The sequence below is a fragment of a genome, unplaced genomic scaffold, assembly GCF_019419815.1.
Source record: "Pyrus x bretschneideri cultivar Hongxiangsu unplaced genomic scaffold, Pyrus_bretschneideri_v1 Contig26, whole genome shotgun sequence".
Taxonomy (NCBI): Eukaryota; Viridiplantae; Streptophyta; class Magnoliopsida; order Rosales; family Rosaceae; genus Pyrus; species Pyrus x bretschneideri.
In genome coordinates, this window is record NW_025999568.1 from 4,690,972 (window position 1) to 4,714,037 (window position 23,066).

General features: G+C 37.9%; 4 protein-coding genes and 1 non-coding gene across 7 annotated transcripts; 2 read left to right on the forward strand and 3 right to left on the reverse strand.

Moving 5' to 3' along the window:
• The first annotated feature begins 16 nt into the window (after window positions 1-16).
• LOC103957147 (GTP-binding protein YPTM2) lies at window positions 17-2,555 on the forward strand. Its single transcript, XM_009369243.3, has 8 exons — window positions 17-172; window positions 801-873; window positions 1,244-1,291; window positions 1,381-1,428; window positions 1,516-1,587; window positions 1,670-1,825; window positions 1,973-2,076; window positions 2,197-2,555. Exons 1-8 carry the CDS (start codon window positions 159-161, stop codon window positions 2,288-2,290), a joined length of 609 nt encoding a protein of 202 aa, XP_009367518.2. The 5' UTR covers window positions 17-158; the 3' UTR covers window positions 2,291-2,555.
• Window positions 2,556-2,613: 58 nt separating this feature from the next.
• LOC103957146 (60S ribosomal protein L28-1) lies at window positions 2,614-4,192 on the reverse strand. Its single transcript, XM_009369242.3, has 3 exons — window positions 3,982-4,192; window positions 3,717-3,880; window positions 2,614-2,933 (listed from the first exon to the last, which is right to left on the reverse strand). The coding sequence occupies exons 1-3, from the start codon at window positions 4,127-4,129 to the stop codon at window positions 2,793-2,795; spliced, it is 453 nt and encodes a 150-aa protein (XP_009367517.2). The 5' UTR covers window positions 4,130-4,192; the 3' UTR covers window positions 2,614-2,792.
• LOC125478757 lies at window positions 3,318-3,404 on the reverse strand. Its single transcript, XR_007259522.1, has one exon. It is a non-coding gene; the product is annotated as a small nucleolar RNA R24 (small nucleolar RNA).
• Window positions 4,193-6,524: 2,332 nt separating the features above from the next.
• Window positions 6,525-11,675, reverse strand: LOC125467899 (uncharacterized protein At1g51745-like). 3 transcript variants are annotated; one of them, XM_048587176.1, is made up of 4 exons: window positions 10,906-11,675; window positions 9,114-9,411; window positions 8,369-9,005; window positions 6,525-7,867 (listed from the first exon to the last, which is right to left on the reverse strand). In XM_048587176.1, the coding sequence occupies exons 1-4, from the start codon at window positions 11,094-11,096 to the stop codon at window positions 6,876-6,878; spliced, it is 2,118 nt and encodes a 705-aa protein (XP_048443133.1). In that variant the 5' UTR covers window positions 11,097-11,675; the 3' UTR covers window positions 6,525-6,875. The 3 variants fall into 3 exon arrangements, with proteins under 3 accessions (XP_048443133.1, XP_048443132.1, XP_048443134.1); XM_048587175.1 differs by having other exon boundaries at window positions 8,369-9,411; XM_048587177.1 differs by having other exon boundaries at window positions 8,369-9,411; window positions 10,910-11,044.
• A 2,076-nt stretch (window positions 11,676-13,751) lies between these two features.
• Window positions 13,752-22,817, forward strand: LOC103957148 (RWD domain-containing protein 1). Its single transcript, XM_009369244.3, has 11 exons — window positions 13,752-13,904; window positions 14,343-14,408; window positions 14,535-14,602; window positions 14,728-14,761; window positions 14,950-15,019; window positions 15,354-15,411; window positions 15,587-15,715; window positions 21,055-21,146; window positions 21,845-21,929; window positions 22,164-22,242; window positions 22,381-22,817. Exons 1-11 carry the CDS (start codon window positions 13,898-13,900, stop codon window positions 22,461-22,463), a joined length of 771 nt encoding a protein of 256 aa, XP_009367519.1. The 5' UTR covers window positions 13,752-13,897; the 3' UTR covers window positions 22,464-22,817.
• The last annotated feature ends 249 nt before the right edge of the window (window positions 22,818-23,066 follow it).

Below are 23,066 nucleotides of genomic sequence, written 5' to 3' on the forward strand. Positions count from 1 at the left end.
TATATTTATAAACACACAACAAAGTCTTCTCCTTCTCCTTCTCCTTTTCTCCCTCCCTCCCTCCCTCCCTCCCTTAACATTCCCAATTCCGTAAGTTTAGACCCAGTTGAATATTTCTACGCTTCATTTCTCAATCTTCCTCGTCGATCATTCCAGTCATGATTCCTGAATAGTACGTAATCTCTCTCTCTCTCTCTCTCTCTCTCATTACCAATTGCATGCATGTTTACATGTTACCACGTTTTTGTTATAGCTGAAATTTCTTCTGTGTGATTGATATCTGGTAAATGTTCATCCTGTTCATTCGATTGGATTTGGATTTTGGTCAAACCCAGAAAGAAAAATAATAATTATTTTTTTTGTTTATCAATGATGGGTTATTTTGTTCTTAACTTTTGGGTACGTGGGTTGGCTCTCGATTTGCCATTTTGGTTAGAAATTATCTGTTCCAGCTTTTGGGGATCCTCTTTTTTAGTCTTTTGATATTAGATCCAAGACTTGTTAATGATCTTATGAAATCATGTTTCTTTCTACTGTGGATTGGTGTATTACTTTGTTTTGGATGATATATGCTGCCATGGAATTCATATCTGGTTGCTACGCGTATAAATAGTTTTGTTTGAACGAAAGGCGCTGAAGAAGTATGAATCAGATATGCAGGGTGGCATTATTCGTGACAGACTAGGTTTTTGCTATTAGGATTTGATGATTTTTTTTATTTTTTATTTTTGTAGTTATTTGCCTAATTACTGAAGCAAAAAGTTCGAGGCTCTAATTAGTTATCTTCCCCCATTTGGCAGTGATTATCTTTTCAAACTTTTGCTCATTGGAGATTCCGGCGTTGGCAAGTCATGCCTTCTACTGAGATTTGCGGTAAAAGTTTAACGACGTTGTACATAGGGTGGTGTTTTCCTTAAGATATATGTATTCTGTTTGCAATTTCGCTCGCCACCATTAGCCAAGGTGCACCGGTACCACCTCACTTATCATGTGCTGCATCTGTTCCCAAAGTTTAATCATAATGTGTTACACGTGACACGTACGCTAGTGATCTAAGTTTCTTGAGCTATAGACTTCATGTTTACACCTTAGCCATATTGTTAAAATCGTGATGTCTGACCTTTTCGGCCTTCTGTTACAACTTTCTGATGACCAGAAGAATGCCTTTTTCTGCATGATGCAATCTAAATCGGGTGTGAGCTTTGTTGAAGATTTATTGACGATTCTACTCTCACTTGTGTAGGATGATTCTTACATTGACAGCTACATAAGTACCATTGGTGTTGACTTTGTAAGTAAAGTCACATAATATAGCATTTCTGATGTCTGGTTATTTTGATGTCATGGCAGTGATTTCATCTCTTTATTTCCTCTGTCTAGAAAATTCGAACGGTGGAGCAGGACGGGAAGGTTGTCAAACTTCAAATCGTAAGTATATTTATCATTAACGCTGGATTGGATTGAAATCAAAAGTTCATTACCGGAAAATATGAAATATTCATTTCTTCTGCGTAGTGGGACACTGCTGGTCAAGAACGCTTCAGAACAATTACAAGTAGCTACTACCGTGGTGCCCATGGCATTATCGTAAGCGTTGATTCACCTCTTTCTATCCCCGTAAAGTAGTTTTTGGTTCTGCAATCTTTTCATAGGATTCTCCTGTTGCTAGCTTGTCTATGATGTCACGGACCAAGAAAGCTTCAACAACGTCAAGACCTGGCTGCAAGAAATTAATAAATTTGCAGTTGGAAATGTGAACAAGCTCTTGGTTGGAAACAAAAGTGACTTGGCTGACAAGAAAGTGGTCTCTTCTGAAGCTAGCAAGGTTATTTGAGTTACTAATTAATCTTCCATTGATATCATGTCGTCGTGAGTTAAATAAGCATGCATCAGCGCATCGCTGATCAACTTTACTTCTCTTCTAACTCTGTGTTGTTGAAATTCTTCTCTCCTCCACCCACTGGTTTTAAAGGCATTTGCCGATGAGCTAGGTATTCCATTCTTGGAAACGAGCGCCAAAAATTCGACCAATGTAGAGCAGGCATTCATGACTATGGTTGCAGAGATAAAGAACAGGTGAGTTCATCTCTATGTTACCTTTTCATATGCATTAAACCTGAGAACTTCCGACTGGTACCGAAACATCTGCATTTTAATTCAGCATCCGTAACATTTCCTTTTCCTTTCGGCTTGCAGGATAGCTACGCAACCAATGAGTGCCAACAAACCATCCACCGTGCACATGCGCGGACAGCCGGTCTCCCAAAAGACCACCTGCTGCTCATCCTGATTTGTCAGTCAAGGACGAGTATGTTCTTGATGGTGGTGGAAGTTACACAAAGATTTGCAGAACATGCGGTTTGTGCATTGGAACCTTTAGCAAGCCAACTTATAATATGTACAGCAGATGTTCATGATACTTCGTTCCGCCTTCATCCGTTCGTTTAGAAATTCAAGAAATTATTCGAATAATTTCATCAACGACACAGTTCATTGTAATGTCATACTATCACAGATCACTTTATGTTTATCTATATTCATTTTATTGGATACAATTTTTCCAGAAAAAAAACTAGTTGTGTTTATGCATAATATAGGGGTGCTTGCAAAAAATGAAAATTAATCTTGTAATCCCTTCCATTTAGTTGAAAAAAATTATCCAGCACACTCATAATTTCGATATCCACGAAAATTATGCAAAACAAACTGAATATAATCTCAAAATCCAAATACAACTGAGCTTCAAAGGACGACCCAAGCAATCCAAAATCATGAAAAGTAACCCCTATTACTCATTTCCTGCCATAGACTCTAACAGCTTGCCTGTTCCTCTTCTTGACACCAGACTTGGCAATCTTGAGGCTCTTGTGAACAGCACTCAACCTTGCAAGGGCTGCTTTTTTCAGATCCGGCCTGTAATGGTTATTCGCCACCTGCAACGACAGGGAGCACAAAATGAAAAACAGAGACGAATAACAAAAGAGACATCCAGACAAGGCTACTAAAGATTCATCGAATCATTACAGATGGTCCTTGAATCTTCATCCACGAGGATTTACAAAGAGAGACCGATGCATAATAAAAAAACACTACGCATGCTAAAAAAGTGAGCGAAACAAGAATATTTCATAGAAGAATTCATTACAAAATATTCTATGTTACATGCTAAGACTCATCAGTCATCACTGCATAAAAACCGACAAGTATCTTCTCACTAAAATAATCATTCAGCTCCCAGAGATAAACCCATTTCGGATTTCTCCTAGAAAATACACAAAGCTTAACGAAGAGAACCCAACAGAATTAAAAAGATAATGCACGCTCATAAGCCAAGCATAACAAGAGGATTTCACTGAAGAAAAAATTCCGTAATTGATCCCCATGTTAAGGCTCATCACTGCAGCTTAAACCGACAAGTACCTTCTTAATAATTTAATCAATAGGATCCTTGAAACAAACCCCAATTCAGGTTTTGCCCAAAGAAATAAGACTTTTTTCCTACATATGTATATAAGATTTTAACAAAACACATTCGATCTAATCAAATAATACAATGCATGCTACGAAGCAAATGAAACGAGTCATATCATTTCATTCCAAAAATCCATTCGAAACGATCCTTCATACATTTTAAGCCTCATCCCTACATGGTAAGCTCGCAATCCAGTTCTTGTAAACAATTACTCAGCAAGGCAAATTTTGAAACTTCAATTTACCTGATTCACGACCGCCTTCGCCATCCTGCGGAACTCCTGCTTCATCACAGACTTATGCAGCAGAGCAGCAGGCTTGTTCTGCTTCTTGGTCTTACTTGTTGCCAGCAGCACAGATTGATCTTTGCCCACACCCTGAATGGTCACGGTTTTCTTGTTTGCCAACCCTAATTGAAACCATTTCTCAATTCTCAATAAATGAAAAACCCCAAAATTTTCTTGGGAACCAAACAGAAAATAAATGGAATTGGGATGCAATGAAATGTACCAGAGTGCTTGTAGGAGTGGAGATTAAGGAGGTTGTTGGGCTCCTTGGTGAACCGAACGCCGGCGTGGCTCCTCCCGAACTCCTTTACAAGAAAAGAGTTGTTCTTCTTCACTATCTCCCATATCAGTTGCCCTGGAACCGTCGCCATCTCCGAGATTTTGATTCAGCTGCTCAGATTGGGATTTAGGGTTTACAGGAGAGAGGATAATGGGGGTTTATAATTTGCCCCATATATATGTTGGTGAAACCCTAATTCAATTCATTATATCTTTGGACCCGAGGGGTATCATTCATTTTTCATTATTACGATTATATCCTCTGGTTTTGTTGACCCGTTTGTCCCGTTTGTTGTTAGGAGTAGACTTGGCTAACATGTCAGGTAATGTCATCTCTAAAGTTAAAAGTAGTCTCATCCAGTATTATATCCTACAAAAAAAAATATTTTAAATAAATAATGTTAAACTATGCTCATATACTATATTCAATTAAAGGGGCTAAGTACCTCAATAATTTATTAGTTTTAAGGTTATGCTTAAAATTTTGTTTAATTTAATTAAACTACCTTGGATGTTTCAAATCTAATCATTGACCTTGAATTAATTATTGCAGTAGGGGAGATGGGCTCCAAAAAAAGGGGCTACGAAGGGGATATACTTGGCCAGCATGATGCCCCTTTGGCCAGCCTAATGTCTCTTAGAATTATAGTTCAGTCATCCATTAAAAATAGATTTTTGGGCAAGTCAAATCATATTTTGGCTTTTAAACCTTTGACACTTTCCATTGGAGATGCCCTGAGAGGAAAGGACTTGTCAATTTTTCTGAAAAGAGTTTTTCTATATATTCAATTCGGATTTTGAGACAATAAATTGATTTGAATCCGTGTAATTAGGTGTATTTTTGGGCAAGTCAAATCATATTTTGGCTTTTAAACCTTTGGCACTTTCCATTGAAGATGCCCTGAGAGGAGAGGACTTGTCAATTTTTTCTGAAAAGAGTTTTTCTATATATTCAATTCAGATTTTGAGACAAGAAATTGATTTGAATCCATGTAATTAGGTGTATTTTGTTCACTAGGTAATGGTAATACTCAACATTCTATTTATTACCAATAGATGAGTTTATATTTTGAGATTTGTGTTTATCCACTATATATATCTTGAAATATAAATTCATCCAACAATGATAAATATGATGGTGAGCATTACCATCATTTGAAGGTGCTGAGCAAAAATATTTCTTATAGAATCTCTTTCTGCACTCAATTTCTTCTCTGTACCCATGTTATTTTTAATTAAATTATTATTGTCTCTTTATGTTCAAATTTACTACCTAAAATTGTTCTCACAAACTCAATTAAACATGTAAATTTATTTTTACACCTATCTAGAAATAAAAACCTAAAATCAGTGTTCATGAATGTTCTGCAATTCATACAATCTTAAATCTGTGGAACAAGAGGTCAGTCAAATGAATGATGTTAGTTATTCTATGTGTTTATTAAGTTATTATACTATAGCGCAAAACCATCTTCAAAATAATCAAGTGCAGCTTATGAAATCTTGGGGATTATTGGTGCTACAAGCCCTTGAAACTAAAGTTATTATTCTTCTGAACTTTTACATGAAATAAAAAAAAAAAATGAAGAATTCAATAGAATTCAACAGAAATTTTATATGGAATCGCTATAAATTAATTAAACTCTATCAAAATTAATAAATTTATAAATCCACTAGAATCTCTCAAAATCTCAATTCAAACCTCATTACGTTAACGTTAGTACATGTAAGTCTTTTATAATTTTGTGTGAAAGACAAATGATGACATGTCCCCAAATCATTGTTCATGACCATAAACACTCTCGGTTTTTCTTTGTTTTGCTAACGAAAGAATACGGTTGTTACTCATACTTTCTCGAACACGCCTCCCAAGTAATGAGAGAAAAATTATATTTGAATTTAGATAAGTCAAATGGAAAATTAATAGTTGTTCAGAAAGGGAAATTTCTTAGTGTGCCCGAAACACGAGATTGTACAACATATGTAATTATACAATTAAAGGAACATTGTAAAGAACAAAAGAATTTTCATTAATTATATAATAACATATAACGTATCATTCTAGGTTTTCGACAGACTGAAAAATCTAACGACCAATGCTCTAATTTTTCAAAAGGGATCGAGGGAGAAGTGAAGGGAAGAAGGAATCTGATAGAATTAAATGACATAATCACCCTCAACCCAAAAAAATGGTTCAAACTTCAAATGCATCCATTTAGAGAATTGGTGGAGAAATACAATGGCAAGGCAACCATGGCCCTCAGGCCTTCAAAGCTACAGCAAACAGAAACGCAACAAAGAGCAGCCTAAAATGATTCATGAAGGCGCACACAAAAACTGCGACGTTAGGGTTTCAGTTCCGAAGATTGAATAGCAGAAGAAGCTGAATGCATCACGATTCAAAGGAACAGAAACAAAATATTTAATAGCACAAGAAAGTTCAATGCATCGATTTTCAGCACCAAGAAAAGGTGTCTGTCTCAGAAGTTAAGCCTCTAAAAGAACCTGAATTCATAAAATAAAATAACAAAATATCAGGTTACCAAATGTTAAAAAGTTAATGATACATCTATATACAGAGCACAAAGCAGCCTACATTCAGAGACTGAATGCTCCTTCTACAACAACGCAGTTTCTCGAATTGTACAGACGGAGTCAGCCTTAAAAACGACAGCAGACATAACGCTGCTGCTAACTTAACATAGCCAAATAAATGAGAAGCAGCAACTAGGATGTAAAAGGGAAGCATACCCCCGGAAGAATCCATCCACTGCAACATCTTTCTCTCCTCTCTCCTCCCCCCCCCCCCCCCCCCCCCCCAAAAACAAGAAGCCATATTCAAGCGTTGCTTGATCTTAGAACACGATGTGATGGTCGCGCCAAACCATTCACTGCTTCATTTATCCTACTGAACACTACTTTAAGGGGGATACAGGCTATTACAGGACCCTTCGGCTTCGGAACCAGTGGTTTTCTGTCTTCAGATTGCTTATGACCGGTCAGTGAAGATAGTTTCCTGATCTTTTTTGGCTGTAGCCCAGATTTCTTTGTTTTGGGAGATCTACTTGGTGAATTTCGTGGTTGCACTGCCAATACCTTGGCTGGGATTCTTCCAATTTCTTTTTCTGGCTTTACTGCATAGCCTGTTTTATCAACTTCCCAATCAGAACAGCCATCATCCAAGACCTCAACTGTTAGTGGGTGACCAACAATGGCTTTGCTGTTCAATTTACTCATAAGGGAAACCAGGGGAACATGTTGTGGCCGGTAATTGGATTTCACCTCAAGCTTGACATCATACAATGAACCATCAGAGCATGAATTACGGGCAGTAGAATCTGCTGTCTGATATCTTGCAGGCACTGTGAAGCGGGACTGCCGATAGGGAAGTGATCTCTGTGTTGGACCATCAGGCAATTCAGTAACCTGTTTGGACTTTGATCGTAAGGTGCCATTATATGCACGGGAACCACTAATGCCATTGCAATTTACTTTCTGATAAGAACCTTGAGACAATCCATTGGAATGCTCGATGCCTGCCGAATAACCATTGTATTCATCATCCATGTCCATAAATCTTCTGGAGTCATGTTTTCTATCTTTACTTGTTTGTCTAGAATTCCTCTTTCCTTTTAACTGCCACTCTGAACTACCTTTCACCATACTTATGCTGATATCATGCAAGGCTGCTGAACTCGTACAACCAGATTCATTAATTCTCTCGTTTTTCAAAGATACAGCTTCAGATTGATGACTTTGACTAGATTGCCTTCCCAACGCACCAATCTGAGGTTTACCAGATGAACAAGCTGTACGTATAGGAGAAGAACCTGGTAGAAAAATGATGACAAAATCAGCAGTAAAGAAAGACTAAGCTAATTTATTTTCTGCATAAAATAAAGAGGAAGGAGAGAACATTAATAAGATCCAAAAGGCTTATAGATCCCAGGGGGATCCATAATTGACAGTTGCAGGAATGCCCAAATGTAAATAATGCAAGAATATTTGAGTAATACAAGAAATAATTAAGATCGAGAAAGAGCTAAAGACAATGGTGAGTGACAGAGTTGCAGGGTATCTAAATGCAAACAATGCAGGCATAATCAAGTAATAAAAGACATAACTAATAGCATGAAAAAGGCCAAACCGAACGGAGAGGGGCAGAATTGCAGGGGAACGTCAATGTAGATAAAGCAGGCATAATTAAATGAGAGAAGAAACAAATGGTGCAGAGATACCCCATAGGACTATAAGAGATAAGTAATAACTACAGGAACACAAAGATACAGCCCCAAAACACTATAACTTTAAAATGTTTGAATGACCAGTACCTGAAGGGTCTTTTTCCTCTCCAACAAATGGCACATCAAATAGCCTATCATCAGAAGAATCATATTCCGCTAAGCCAGATATGCTGGGAATCTCGTTCTCTTTCAATTTGTCATTAATAGAGGAAGCCCCAGAAGCTAGTTCAGGAACATTTATAGAGGTTCCATTCTCACACAAAATTCCAGTGTGGTCTGCAGATAAACTCCCTTTTGATTCATTGGATTCTAATCCAGAAACCCTGCCATTAGATAACCCTTGAAGAGGTGAACCACATGAATTTGGCAATTGGTCAGGCATAGCTGGAATGGACACCATTGCTGTACTCTCCAGCACCTTGGTCAATGGTCGACTGCGGTTCTTTCTTTTCAAGAGTTCATTAACATTTGCCACTTGAGATCTCTTTCTTTTCAGCGATGAAGTACCTTTGCTTCCATTTGCAGGACTTCCATTAGGCATTCCATTCCGAGTGTTTGAATCTAAGAGTGAAGCACCATCCTGTTGAACTTGTTCAAGAAGCCCTCCAGTCTGGCCTGACTTTTTTGACAATACACCCATTCCCAGGTCCTCAAGTCCTCTCATGCGCTTCACTCCTTCTGTTCCATCATCCTCTGAATCATTTGGTGTTTTCCTTCTCCTTCCCTGCAGAGATTGCAACTTAGAAGAACTGATATGATTTGGCTCTTCAAAAGATATACCAGATTGAGATAATTCTGGCCCTGAGTGTGAATTGTCTTCAGAATCACTCACATCGTCAACCATATCTTCATTCTCCTCGCTGCAAAGAGACATGGCAGGTGATTCTCTGGCTGCGCAACCATGGTCACCACCTGAATTACTCATTCGAGCACTGAAGTTCAAATCATCCTTGCCTAGGTGAGCATTCTCAATCTCAAGAGCATGGATAATAGCATCTTCCCTCCGTGCATATTTAACTTTTTTCTTATTCCCGCTGGCTGCATGGGCCTTTGCTTTTTCAATGCATTCATCATACTCCCCACAACGAAAAGCTTTCACCCTCTTGGATCTTTCAAGGTTATACCAGTCCCTAAATCAATAGGATCAAGATCAGACAGTGTTCATATATCAATAGAACGCTAAACACCTATACAATGAGTTTTTAATCTGTACTAAAAAGAATCTTAAAGAAAATGCCATAATCCTGTACCACAATGACGAAATATGCTGAAAATAAAAACAAAACATTCTCAGACAGTGTATGATGGGCCCTGAAAATTAATGGTAAAGTAAACCCTGGAACAATGACTAACACAGACAGGAAGGTACTATTTTTCATGTAAAATAATCCAGAGATATCAAGGGTTCTTTCCTAGGTCTCTAATGTTGCACCCATCTAACCCGTTTAAAAAGCATCCAGCTTAAGCAATGTGCTTCACGAATACCTCAAAATCTAATGCTCTACTCTTCAAGGCCAATCTCTATACATCGCTGCGGTGCCACATAAAGAAAATAATCATCCAGTGACGCAGTTCTCACTGTTTGAATTCCCCGATGTAATAAAGCATTCGTGTAAGGCTACCTCACATATAATGCCGTTAAAAGATTTGAATTTGTACAAACAGGGTGGCAATTAACTTCAACCTAAATTTCGTCATTTACATGAGTATAATCAGATTTGAGAATTAGACCACAGACTAACTCTCATGCTCCACTCAGGCCCTTAAGCGAGGGTCCAATTGAATAAAATATAAAGATGTTCAAAAATGCCTGAAGAAAACCATAAGACATTTTTATGAAGTATCTGTTGCCGCAAACCACTAAGCACCTCCTTAATATGTATCTTCTATGCATTAGGACTGCACACCAACTATTCCTTAATTATATTGACCAAAAAGAACTATCCCTCAAGTATGAGCATTTTCTTCTTCCTTCCATACAACACAAGCAGTAATTATTCATACATCAGAAATTTGTATACATGAATGTGTTCTCAAGCTTCAAGCTTACCATCCTTTTGTTTTTATAAAACAACGTACCATCTAAGAATTTCTTTTTTGGAGATGCATCTCATCACTGCATAGTGTTATAATACACAAGAGCCACATAGGAGGTGGCAGAGAAAACTATTGTCTCAAGTAACAAGTTCACATTAAGTGTAAGCTAATCAATATCATTGAGATAATACTTTCAAGCTATAGAACAAGAAAAAACATGATTAAGGGAAGTGATGATCCAGTTGAACTCAAAGGCCCCGGAAACACCAAAGTAAACAACGATCAATCAACCAAATGATAAAAACCCGATCAAGATAAAGTGAAACAAGGTAATAAGAAAGCAACACTAAATCCACCAACCCACAAGACCAAAATTTTACCCAAAATCACCTATGAAAATCTCAAGCCAAATGCGTATTCTAATTCCGATTCTACTCAAAGGTAAATGTAGATAACCTAGAAGCTGAAAACAAGGATTGTTAAGACAATTGTAAATCAGTAAGCCAGCTGACACAATGTTCAGTCCAAGCTACATCAATCAGACAGAAATTATGATAAGCTTAAAAGGGGGAAAGAAAAGTACTCACACACTTGCATCATCACGGCCGAGAAGCTTCACCGGAGTGCCCGATTTTGGCGAAACTACACAACTGTCCGGCAACTCGTCCAGACCCATTATCCGACCCGGCCACCAGGACCCGTTTCTGCGGCGGACCCAAACCAAAGTACCCACCGACGCATCAATGCTCTTCTCACTGGTCTCACCAGAACTCCCCATCTCAACCAAACCCCACCAGAGAGCGGTAGAGAGAGAGAGAACAAAAAACAAATGTAACCCAATAAATCTCTAATCTCAAAAAAAATCAAAATTTCAATCTCAGCCCTCCATTCTCAACCAAATTTGAGCTTTCGGAAATCGCCCAGAGGCTTAGTTTCCCGGAGAATGCACAAACTCTTCAACCCAAATCACTAAAAACAACAAAACCCAGAAGAGAAAAAATGCTAATCAAAAGCCAACAGATAAAGAGGAGGAGGTAGAGAAGGACCAGATTTGAAGGGTTTATGGGGAGAAGAACATACAGAAGGATCTGAAAAATGGCTTCTTTTTTTTAAATATTACAAATTTATTTTCATAATTTTATATGTTTTCCGGGTTTTGATTTTCTGATCTTCCACTACTGGATTTAGCTCTGAAATCTTTTGTTCGAGCTCGCTCGTGTGCGGCTCACAGTGTACGGAGGCCCAGAAGAAGGTGGGGGGAGGGAGGAGATAGAGAAATACCCAAAAAGCTTTGTGCTTGGATCAAAACCGTACCTTTTTGTATCTCTTTTCCCAACACAGAGAGAGAGGATTTCAGATACACAGAGAGAGAGAGAGAGAGAGAGAGAGAGAGACTGCGAGTGAGGTAGAAGGAAATACAGAGAAAGAAAATATAAAAAATAAATAAAAAAGGAAGGGGGTGTATAGAGTTATATACGGTTTCCCGTATAGGGTTTCAATATAACACCTACACCAGATAGAGGTGCGTGGTAATGTTAATTTATTCGTATTTTCTTACTAATTGTCCAGTAAGCATACAACAGTAAACAGTAGTAAATTCTTTCCACCGGAGTTTTTATTTTCTTACGTGGCACTGAGTCAATTGAAACCAAAGCCTTCTGCTATCAGATTTGACTTAATAATTTTTTAACATATGTTATGCAATGTATAATAAATGTTGTTCTGTGTTTTAAGTATTTGATTGGTTGTTTCAATAATTGGACCCTTCAAAGAGATGAGAAAAATATAAAATGACATTATTATTTTAACATATCGGGTTGACCAAAAACTTATACAAAATGTCAAATTACCACATAAGTCATCAAATATCATTTGGATTTTTTAAATTTGACATTTCATTTAGAGATGCTCTATATATACTTACTATCAACGAATTATAATGTGATTTGGATTGTGCATTTAAAAAAGAGAATCCATATGATATATGGTCAAGTTTGACATCATAATATGTTTGATAACATGAGTTTATTTGGATTGGATATCTAACGGTTTTACCTTCATTGTTTTTGTTTCAATACAGAAATATAAATTTATCGTATAAAATCCCGGGACTTACCTTTTCATGTTGATAATTTGAATCGTTAATCTTGTAAGCTGACATTTTACCAATAAAATTGCTAGATCGTATATGTTTCTAATAATAGCATAACACGTGTAGCAAACGCTTTATTTTATGAGTCCAAGATCATAGAGTATCTGGATAGTTTGACAATGTAGCACTTAAGATTTTATTTAAATCTACAACGATAAATGACATTAGAAGCGTTAAAGCTTAAAGTTGTCAGTAATTAATAGGGTACTACTGACTCTTGCGATCACATGATACGAAGCATTAATTTTCAAGTTCTCATTAAAGATTCATCTATAATGATGAATAATAATAGAAGCATTAAAATTCTAAGTTGTTAGTATTTTATAGCCCACGACTTCACAATACAAAACCTCAATTTTCAAATTCTTGTTCAAGATTCATCTACAGTGATGAATGATATCAAGATTTATCTATAAAATTCATCTAAGTTGTAAGTGATTGATAAGGTGTTACCAAACAACATGAACAAAAAATCGTTGCCGTTTGATTATTACTACGACCTTTTTAGTCTTAAAATCCCGTTGAGGTCAATTGCTTGAGCTTTGAATTGTAAATGTATATGAAGCCCATAATTGAACCCCACATTTCATCAACTATTAGAAATCGCCTCACAATGGAAGTAGTGTTGTGGTATAGTTTCTGAGTCAGGTGAGTTTCAAAATCTATTATTATTATTTTTTTAACAAACGATATTATCTACGTTAAGGGAATGGAGTGGAGCTTAGCCTCATAATATGCTAGCAATAATGTGATTCAAATTCGCATTTGACGAGAATTGAACCTAAAACCTCTTACTTACAAAATAATAATCTAGTAAATAAAATTTAGCTTAAATTTTTTCTTTGACATGAAATATATAATATATATGTGTGTATATATTTTATACAAATAATTATAAACTTTTTCGATATGATAATCTTAACTACTCTAATCCATAAATTATATTTTGAAAGTAAATGTTTTGTAGTGAAATATCTCAAATTATATTATAGAAACATAGCCCTAATCACCGACCGTTTTGGTTTGGGCAGCATGTAAGACACAACTCGTGGAGAAGAGGTGGTTAGATTCTACACGGACAGGTATATATTAAAATCCCTACACTGGTCCCTCATGCATGCCGAGGGCCCACCACATTTCATCGTATTATCTTACATTATGTCGTTTTGATGATGATGTTAGGCCTTTCAATTGACGGCCACGATTAACTGATTCCCCTTCCGATTTTGATAGAACCATTATACTTTAAATAAATAAATGAATAAAAGACTGTATAAATTGAAATAATAGATAAGGAAATAAGAAGAACAAAACGCGGCGTTTCAGGATAGCTTAGGTTTTCTTCCGCTCTTTGAGGGTGGCTGATTTGGTTCGGAGATACCTCTGAGTAGTGAGAAGAGACGAAATCAGAGAAGAATTTCGAAATCATGACGGGTAATTGATGCTAATTACCCTATTTTTCTAGTAAATTTTGTTTCTTTATCGATTTTATGAACTAAAAGGGTCGCGATTTAAGTTAATTGTATAACTTTTAGCAGCGTGATTAAGCTATATATTCTTAATTTTTGTTAATATTGGGGTTGTAGGATTGAATTTCTATTGTGATATGTATTTTTAATTAAAATTTTGAAATTGTCGATTTTTTTATGTTGATTTTGGAGTTTGTCATTGTTTTTGGTATCTTAGATTGCTTTTTGGGGGAATTTAAAGTAACCCAGGAGCTTCAATGGCATACTTTTTTGTTGTTGAGGTTTTCGGGACATGGGATTGGTCGAAATGTGTGAAGTTTATCAGAAGGCTGTTAAATTTTACTTAATTATGTTCCAAGCAGTGAAATTTACTTGACTGTGTGTTTTACAACTATATTTACAGACTATATACAAGAGCAGGAGATGGAAATCGAAGCGTTGGAAGCAATACTTGCGGATGACTTCAAAGGTATCTGCTATGTGGTGCTTCTGCAGACCAACATTTGTTATAAAGTTTGTTATATGTTATCGTTTTTTATTTCACGAGTACTGAAACTAATAGGAATGTTCTTTTCTGTTGTTTTTGATGTGCCAGAAATACACTCAGGTGAGAGTGGGTTAAATACTTCCAAGAGGTGTTTTCAAATAAAAGTATCTCCAGTGGTAGGTTTACGTTCTAACCGGCATAATTGTTTAACAACCTCATGTCAAGCTGAGGATGTATACGTCTTAACTAGACATATGTTCAGGTTTTCCTTATGTGCATTTCTTTGCCTTCTTTTCAACAGGATGATGAATCAGATGAATTTACAACCACTCCAGGTATTTTCTTTTTGCATTATACGATGTTTTGAATAATGCCTTAGTGTTACTTTCTTAATTGGATAACTTGATTTGTTTTTTCTCTAGAAATTTTCAGGAGTTATTCTTTTTTATTTTTTCGACTTTTTGTATTTTGTATCTTTTACATTTCATCTGGAGATAAGCTGTTTTGGAAACTTCTGTTTCAGTTCAGCTGGCTTTGATTTTCTCGCACACAGAAAGATACCCAGATGAGCCTCCACTTTTGAATTTGAATAGGTATGGTGCAAAATAGTGCTCTTCTCCACTTTTCATTGTTAGTAATGATGGAAAAGAACTTTATCATTTTCATTGCCTTTTTCTTTTGGACAAAGCAAATACAAGTTCTACTTAGTACCTTCTTGCAACTGCATATATAAAATACTGTTACAAAGAAAAGAAAGAAGTTCGAGAAAAAATATCCTTGAGTCTCTGCTATTAATACTGTATTGTTCAACTATAATAGTTCCGTCAGTATTGTGTTGTTAAGTAAGGTTGCGGGAAAGTCAGAAGTGTGGATGCAGGATGGTTTATGAGGTACTATTCTAATGGTTGATTTTTTTTTTCCCTTCAGTTTACGCGGTATACAAGGAGAACATCTAAGAATTTTGAAAGAAAAGCTTCTGCAAGAGGTAATTTTGGGCATTCTTTACTTCTCTACGCAGCTTTTTGTTGTGTCGTTTTTTATCTGTCCTAAAACATCTAAATATTAGTGAGCATATTTTTTCTGTCCTAATACAACTCATTAGATAATGTGAAGTTATCCAAAAAATACCAAATTTGATTCAATATCTATATGTTTTACAGGCATCTGAAAACCTTGGTATGGCTATGATCTACACACTAGTTACATCAGCCAAGGAATGGCTTTCTGAACAATATTGTCAAGACACTAGTCTTGAGGATGCTGAAGCAGAAGAAGCAGCAAAGGATGATGTATGCCTTTTGTCCTACGTCTTCATATCTAATCATCTTGTGGTTATTTGCTTTCTTAGTCTCGAAGCATAAAGGGAGTTTACCTTCTAGCATTCCTGGAAAACTATACACTCAATGACACATCCCGTCCCGAAGGAGGGCATGCTGGCCGTCACGTGAGAGTGACGTAACCATTTACACAGTACGGAAGCTTTAAAGATACAATTTCTAAGATGAAACACCCAAAGGTGAGTCCTAATTTTTGTCCATTCTGTTAGAACACCGTTGGATTCCTCGTAGCTACCAAACTCTGATATCTTAAACCTGGAGGGACGCAAAACAAAGTTGAGTGAGTCAGCAAAACAAAGCTCTTTGAAAACCATTTAGTAAAACACATTCTAACCCCTCGCCGTAAAATCTGTATACTTTCCCAGAAATAAAGTATATACTCATATACGTAATATATCTCAAATTATGCTAGACAATATGAATGTATGTCATGCCAAGTATCATAACAGAATGCTCATCATCTCTATGTGAATATGATGGAATAACATATAATCAATTCAACATTCGGCTATAAACATAGCTCATACTCTTTCATTCTAATCAACTCAGCCATCGGCTGCATATATAGCTCATAATCAACTCATCACATCAACAGCATAACATCTGGCAGCCGGAGTCACCTAACGTGACCTGTACGGCTGCATATAGAGCTCAAATCACAAACTTAATAACTGAACAACTGAACCTGCCCACGAGTCGGAACCACCTAAAGTGGTCTGTACGACAGGACTGGGTGTAACGTATATGTACGCTCTAGTGCTACGATCACGTGAAGGCTGTGCGAATAATCGCGGGTCACCTACGAGTCGGAACCACCTAATGTGGTCTGTACGACAAGCCTGTGCACCTAGCTTGGATCCAAGCTGAGCATGGGGTGCGGGAGGTGAACATCACGTGAAGGACTGTGCCCTGCTCAGGGCAGGAGCACTAACACCGGGGGTGCAGGTTATGAGCTCTCTAAGCATCTCAAACTATATCTCAATCATATTTCAATAATATCACAATCGTATAATTCATCATATCTCAATCATATTTCAAACGTATTTCATACGTATATCAAATGTATATCAAATGTATGTCAAATATAGCTTACCTGGGCCTCCTCAGCACCATGCAACAGTATGCATAATTATGGTAATGCACATATTAAAATATGATGCATATATGACAGGATATTTAATTCGTATTTCTTTTAAAATACGTTTTCTGGAAAATACGTCAAGCATACATATATATATACTGAGAAATAACTGCCCACTCACTGATAAGTAGCCGGTTCGTAACCCTCACGCCTAGTTTGGTTACATTCGTTGTTCGTACAAGTTTCACCTATAAAAGAATAATTATAAAATCATCAATTAAACGCACATACACAAACATTCGTCAATAACTTTCTCATACGTTGATCAATTTGGGTGTATGAATATACCACGGTGATCTACACGACGTCACGAACACGTGACAATTTTTAGAACTCAATTTGGAGCTCTCACGCGCCCTGTATACGCGCTGCCCACGCGCGCGTCTTCTTCCTCGCGTCGCCGGACTAGTTTCGCCGAAGGTGGGTGTTTTGCCGGAATTTCTGGGTAAACTTCAAAGTGTCATAACTTCTTCATTTCTTAACCATTTTCGACGTACTTTATATCAAAATGAAGGTATTGACGAGATGAACACATCCATACCTGCCTCGACTCCTAACTTGCCGTGGATTCGCCGGAAAAAGCCTCGAAAGCTCCGGCCAAACTTTGAACCAAGCTTTCCCGACATCCAAACTTGTCCAACGAAGCATTCCGAGGCTCCTTGGGATCTCACTAAGACATCTACAAGCTTTAAAATCCCAAAAACATGCTAGATTAAGTTTGCATGAATAGTACCTAAATCGGACTACCTCGAATCGACATGAAAACGAAGGATTTCTCACCTGAAAATGGTATGGTTGCACTCGTACGAGCTTCACGAGTCCAAAAATGCCCTTGGTTCCTTCGATCTATGGTGGTTTGGGTGAGTTTGGTGTTTGTCCGTACGAGTTTGAAGAAAGAAGAAGAAAGAATGGAGCTCAGGAGAGAGAGAGACAGGGAAGAGACAGAGGGGGAGGGAATCACGGGAGAGATAGAGACAGTGTGTGTGAGTGTGTGTGTGGTCCAACAAATGCCACACAACACAAAACAACACTAAACGTAAATGTAACGAACTAGGGGTAAAAAGGTAAATTCACACATACGTTTTTAAAATCTCGGGACAGGATGTCACAACCTACCCACCTTAATAGAATTTCGTCCCGAAATTCAAAACAACCAAACATAACCCCTAGTGATCGAAGAACAATCTAGGATACAGATCCCTCATCCGATCTTCTGTCTCCCATGTAGCTCCCTCGACTGAATGATTCCTCCACAAAACTTTCACTAAGTTCACCGTCTTGTTCCTCAGAACCTTTTCTTTCCAATCGATGATCGTCACCGGTTCCTCGGCATAGGTCAAATCTAGATTAATCTCCAACGGTTCAAGAGGTATCACATGCGACGGATCAGCAACATAATGTCGGAGCATCGAAGCATGAAATACATTACGCACTTTAGACAGCTCTGAAGGCAACTCAAGCTTGTAATCACCCTCACCAACTCACTCGGTGATCTGATAAGGTCTGATGTACCTAGGGCTCAACTTTCACCGTGGAAAGGTGTCGTGCGATTTGGAAAGAAGGGAATGTTGTGACATCCCGTCCCGAGATTTTAAAAACGTATGTGTGAATTTACCTTTTTACCCCTAGTTCGTTACATTTACGTTTAGTGTTGTTTTGTGTGGTGTGGCATGTGTTGGACCACACACACACACTCACACACACTGTCTCTATCTCTCCCGTGATTCCCTCCCCCTGTGTCTCTTCCTTGTCTCTCTCTCTCTCCCGAGCTCCATTCTTTCTTCTTCTTTCTTCAAACTCGTACGGACAAACACCAAACTCACCCAAACCACCATAGATCGAAGGAACCAAGGGCATTTTTGGACTCGTGAAGCTCGTAACCATACCATTTTCAGGTGAGAAATCCTTCGTTTTCATGTCGATTCGAGGTAGTCCGATTTAGGTACTATTCATGCAAACTTAATCTAGCATGTTTTTAGGATTTTGAAGCTTGTAGATGTCTTAGTGAGGTCCCAAGGAGCCTCGGAGTGCTTCGTTGGACGAGTTTGGACGTCGGGAAAGCTTGGTTCAAAGTTTGGCCGGAGCTTTCGAGGCTTTTTCCGGCGAATCCACGGCGAGTTAGGAGTCGAGGCAGGTATGGATGTGTTCGTCTCGTCAATACCTTCATTTTGATATAAAGTACGTCGAAAATGGTTAAGAAATGAAGAAGTTATGACACTTTGAAGTTTACCCAGAAATTCCGGCAAAACACCCACCTCCGACGAAACCAGTCCGGCGACGCGAGGAAGAAGACGCGCACGTGGGCAGCGCGTATACAGGGCGCGTGAGAGCTCCAAATTGAGTTTTAAAAATTGTCACGTGTTCGTGACATCGTGTAGACCACCGTGGTATATTCATACACCCAAATTGATCAACGTATGAGAAAGTTATTGACGAATGTTTGTGTATGTGCGTTTAATTGATGATTTTATAATTATTCTTTTATAGGTGAAACTTGTACGGACGACGAATGTAACCAAAATAGGCGTGAGGGTTACGAACCGGCTACTTATCAGTGAGTGGACAGTTATTTTTCAGTATATATATACGTATGCTTGACGTATTTCCCAGAAAACGTATTTTAAAAGAAATACGAATTAAATATCCTGTCATATATGCATCATATTTTAATATGTGCATTACCATAATTATGCATACTGTTGCATAGTGTTGAGGAGGCTCAGGTAAGCTACATTTGACATACATTTGATATACATATGAAATACGTTTGGAATATGATTGAGATATGATGAATTATACGATTGAAATATGATTGAGATATAGTTTGAGATGCTTAGAGAGCTCATAACCTGCACCCCCGGTATTAGTGCTCCCGCCATGAGCAGGGCACAGTCCTTCACGTGATGTTCACCTCCCGCACCCCATGCTCAGCTTGGATCCAAGCTAGGTGCACAGGCTTGTCGTACAGACCACATTAGGTGGTTCCGACTCGTAGGTGACCAGCGATTATTCGCACAGCCTTCACGTGATCGTAGCACTAGAGCGTACATATACGTTACACCCAGTCTTGTCGTACAGACCACTTTAGGTGGTTCCGACTCGTGGGCAGGTTCAGTTATTAAGTTTGTGATTTGAGCTCTATATGCAGCCGTACATGTCACGTTAGGTGACTCCGGCTGCCAAATGTTATGCTGTTGATTATGAGCTATATATGCAGCCGAGGGCTGAGTTGATTAGAATGAAAGAGTATGAGCTATGTTTATAGCCGAATGTTGAATTGATTATATGTTATTCCATCATATTCACATAGAGATGATGAACATTCTGTTATGATACTTGGCATGACATACATTCATATTGTCTAGCATAATTTGAGATATATTACGTATATGAGTATATACTTTATTTTTGGGAAAGTATACAGATTTTACGGTGAGGGGTTAGAATGTGTTTTACTAAATGGTTTTCAAAGAGCTTTGTTTTGCTGACCCACTCAACTTTGTTTTGTGCCCCTCCAGGTTTAAGATATCAGAGCTTGGTGGCTACGAATCCAACGGTGTTATGACAGAATGGACAAAAATTAGGACTCACCTTTGGGCGTTTCATCTTAGAAATTGTATCTTTAAAGCTTCCGTACTGTGTAAATGGTTACGTCACTCTCACGTGACGGCCAGCATGCCCTCCTTCGGGACGGGGTGTGTCACTCAAGATCCCAAAACCTACGTCTTCATATTTAAATGTAGTTAAGTCTTGCTGAGGTTTTTACGTGTCTAAGAATGGCTGGAAGAAGTTCAAGTTATGAAATCATTGAGGTTGTCAATAAAACTGCTAGCTATTCTCTCTAAGGGACCCTCTTTCTTTCTCCTTGGTCCGGGAGTTGTGTATCTGGAAAGGTGAAGCTTCTAGAAGATTAATCATATTTTAAGGGTGTTCATCTTTTCTCTTGTGCATCTTGCAATTTTTGGCTTGAATCTGATGCAACTGTTTGTGAATATTAGTGAAAAAAACTGCATAACCAGCTTCACACTTTCCCATGGGATTTACTTTTTTCATTCAGAGTTGTATGTTTGCATCTCTGGTAACGATTGTTCACCTGAAAAAGATAGTCTGAAGGAGCTGCTTCTTACTTTCCTGCTCCTTCCTCTTTTAGGTAATCATACCACATGGAGAACCAGTTACAGTTGAAACATTTCTGGCATGGAGAGAGATGTTTGAAGCAGAGATGGCACTGGAACGAGCCAAGTAAGTATTATTGTTTTATAATTCCAGTAAGGTTATCTTCGTCAACTCTCAGATTTTTTTTTTTTTCACTATAAAGCATGTGAAAGTAGTGATCAATAATATTGGTGTTGGATTTTTGAATTGGCGGGCCCGTGGGGCCCATTTTAACAACACCGATACTGTCCCCAACTTTACCACCTGCCCGATCCGTGGGTTTTATCACAAAAGGCATCGATATTAGTTAGAGTGGGGTAATCATATTTAAACCCAGTATTTTCTTTTGCACCCACCGATGTGCGATTCCAACACTCTCCCCTCACGTGTAACCCCATTTAGTGGTTCACACGTGGAGATCCACACAACGGCAATTAAAACTTAGAGGTCGGTTCTATGTTAAGAGTCCAGACTTGTTTTCAATGAAACTCAGAGGCCGGCTCTCTATTATGAGTCCTGGGTTGTTTCCTTTGGTGACAAGCTCGTTGCCTTGCACGGGCCCGAACCTTGGCTTTGATACCATGTTAGATTTTTGGATCGGCGGGCCCGTGGCGCGCACTCTAACATCACCGATACTGCTTTAACCAAGACTTCCCAGTCATCAAGAAATATATAAATCCGAGGAATCTTTCTTGAAATTTAATAGTTCCCCAATAGTAGATCATCATATATTTCTGCTTGCAGTCTTTGTTTTCATTTCTGATGGGTGGTGATCAATTTTCAAGGTTAATGCCCGAGTCTGCACTCTCAGCACCCAAGGAAAAGAGGCTCACAGGTAGACAGTGGTTTGAAACCGGAAGGCATGCTGTGGTAATTAATTCATCTTACATTGTTCAGTTTTTCCCAAAACAAGTAAATACAGCGAAAACTAAACTAATTTGTACTGGTCTGATTTGATGGTTGAGTTGGTTTCATGGTATATTATTGAGGGGTAATACGAGGGGAAGTTTGGGTTATTACAAGTGAGGATTTTATTGTTGGAACATATAATTTCTCAGTTTCAAAGAATAAACAATAATATGAGTGACTTTTTCCCCTCCATAGAAAGGTGCAGCTCCAGCCACTGAAGGGTCCGATGAAGAGGATGAGGACGAGATTGACTTCGATTCTGATGATTTTGAAGGTGATTCTCTCCTTGTAGCGTATATAGTCTTATGTTGATGAGACCAAAATTAGTCGAATCGCATAATTTTGTAAATATGAAGGAATGTTGTGTTCACGATCTGATGAAGAAAGCATCTTGTCTTGTGGTTAATGGCAGATGACGAAGATGATATGTTGGAACACTATTTGGCTGAGAAGTCCGACTCATCAACCCACTCTTCGAAGAGGGTCACTAACTAGAGTCTAAAAGTAAAAACAACCAAACGAGAGCACCATCCGATGAACAATGTGCTTTAGTCTGGGCTCTGTCTTCATATGTATTTCGTGCCTTATATTTACTTTAGGCCTCGAGGACAAAGAGGAGATTGTAGGGTTTATTTTTTTTTATAAAGGGGATCAGTTGATGGTTTTGTCATGGCAGTCCATCTTTCGGGGGCCGGTAAGATTTACAGAGTCATTCTAGCTTTTGTAAAGAGCAAAGGAGAAGATATGGTATTGCAATATAGAAAATAACTGCATCTTGGTAGGTAAACTCGTGCTTTTGATGTCTGTCAATAATCAATATAATATATATATATATATATATTTTTTTTTTTGAACAAAAATATCAATATTTTTTAGACACTGGTGTCGATAAAATCAGCCGAAAGCTGGAGAAATTGGTTAAAATGATCAAAATTTTAACTTTTATTGCTTAATTGGTTAAAATCAAATATCAACAACACAACAATCAGATATGGGGACGGGAAGGAGTCAAATTTAGGACCTCCAATTTCTCAGACATCGGAAAGAGAATTGCTACTAGGCTAAGAGCCAGTCTGTAAACAAAATAATAATAAACAC

What these genes read in the sequence shown, in the direction of transcription:
- LOC125467899 (XM_048587175.1), bottom strand. Translation starts at nt 11,096, where the DNA reads ATGGGGAGTTCTGGTGAGACCAGTGAGAAGAGCATTGATGCGTCGGTG. An exon ending in GGCCGTGATGATGCAAGTGT is followed by an intron (nt 9,412 to 10,905) that starts GTGAGTACTTTT and finishes CTATTGATTTAG; the next exon opens with GGACTGGTATAACCTTGAAA. An exon ending in AGAGGAAAAAGACCCTTCAG is followed by an intron (nt 7,868 to 8,368) that starts GTACTGGTCATT and finishes TTTTTCTACCAG; the next exon opens with GTTCTTCTCCTATACGTACA.
- LOC103957146 (XM_009369242.3), bottom strand. Translation starts at nt 4,129, where the DNA reads ATGGCGACGGTTCCAGGGCAACTGATATGGGAGATAGTGAAGAAGAAC. An exon ending in CCACTCCTACAAGCACTCTG is followed by an intron (nt 3,881 to 3,981) that starts GTACATTTCATT and finishes GGTTTCAATTAG; the next exon opens with GGTTGGCAAACAAGAAAACC. An exon ending in CGAAGGCGGTCGTGAATCAG is followed by an intron (nt 2,934 to 3,716) that starts GTAAATTGAAGT and finishes CTGTCGTTGCAG; the next exon opens with GTGGCGAATAACCATTACAG.
- LOC103957147 (XM_009369243.3), top strand. An exon ending in GTACCATTGGTGTTGACTTT is followed by an intron (nt 1,292 to 1,380) that starts GTAAGTAAAGTC and finishes TCCTCTGTCTAG; the next exon opens with AAAATTCGAACGGTGGAGCA. An exon ending in AGGTTGTCAAACTTCAAATC is followed by an intron (nt 1,429 to 1,515) that starts GTAAGTATATTT and finishes TCTTCTGCGTAG; the next exon opens with TGGGACACTGCTGGTCAAGA.
- LOC103957148 (XM_009369244.3), top strand. An exon ending in AAATAAAAGTATCTCCAGTG is followed by an intron (nt 14,603 to 14,727) that starts GTAGGTTTACGT and finishes TCTTTTCAACAG; the next exon opens with GATGATGAATCAGATGAATT. An exon ending in AAGAAGCAGCAAAGGATGAT is followed by an intron (nt 15,716 to 21,054) that starts GTATGCCTTTTG and finishes TTCCTCTTTTAG; the next exon opens with GTAATCATACCACATGGAGA.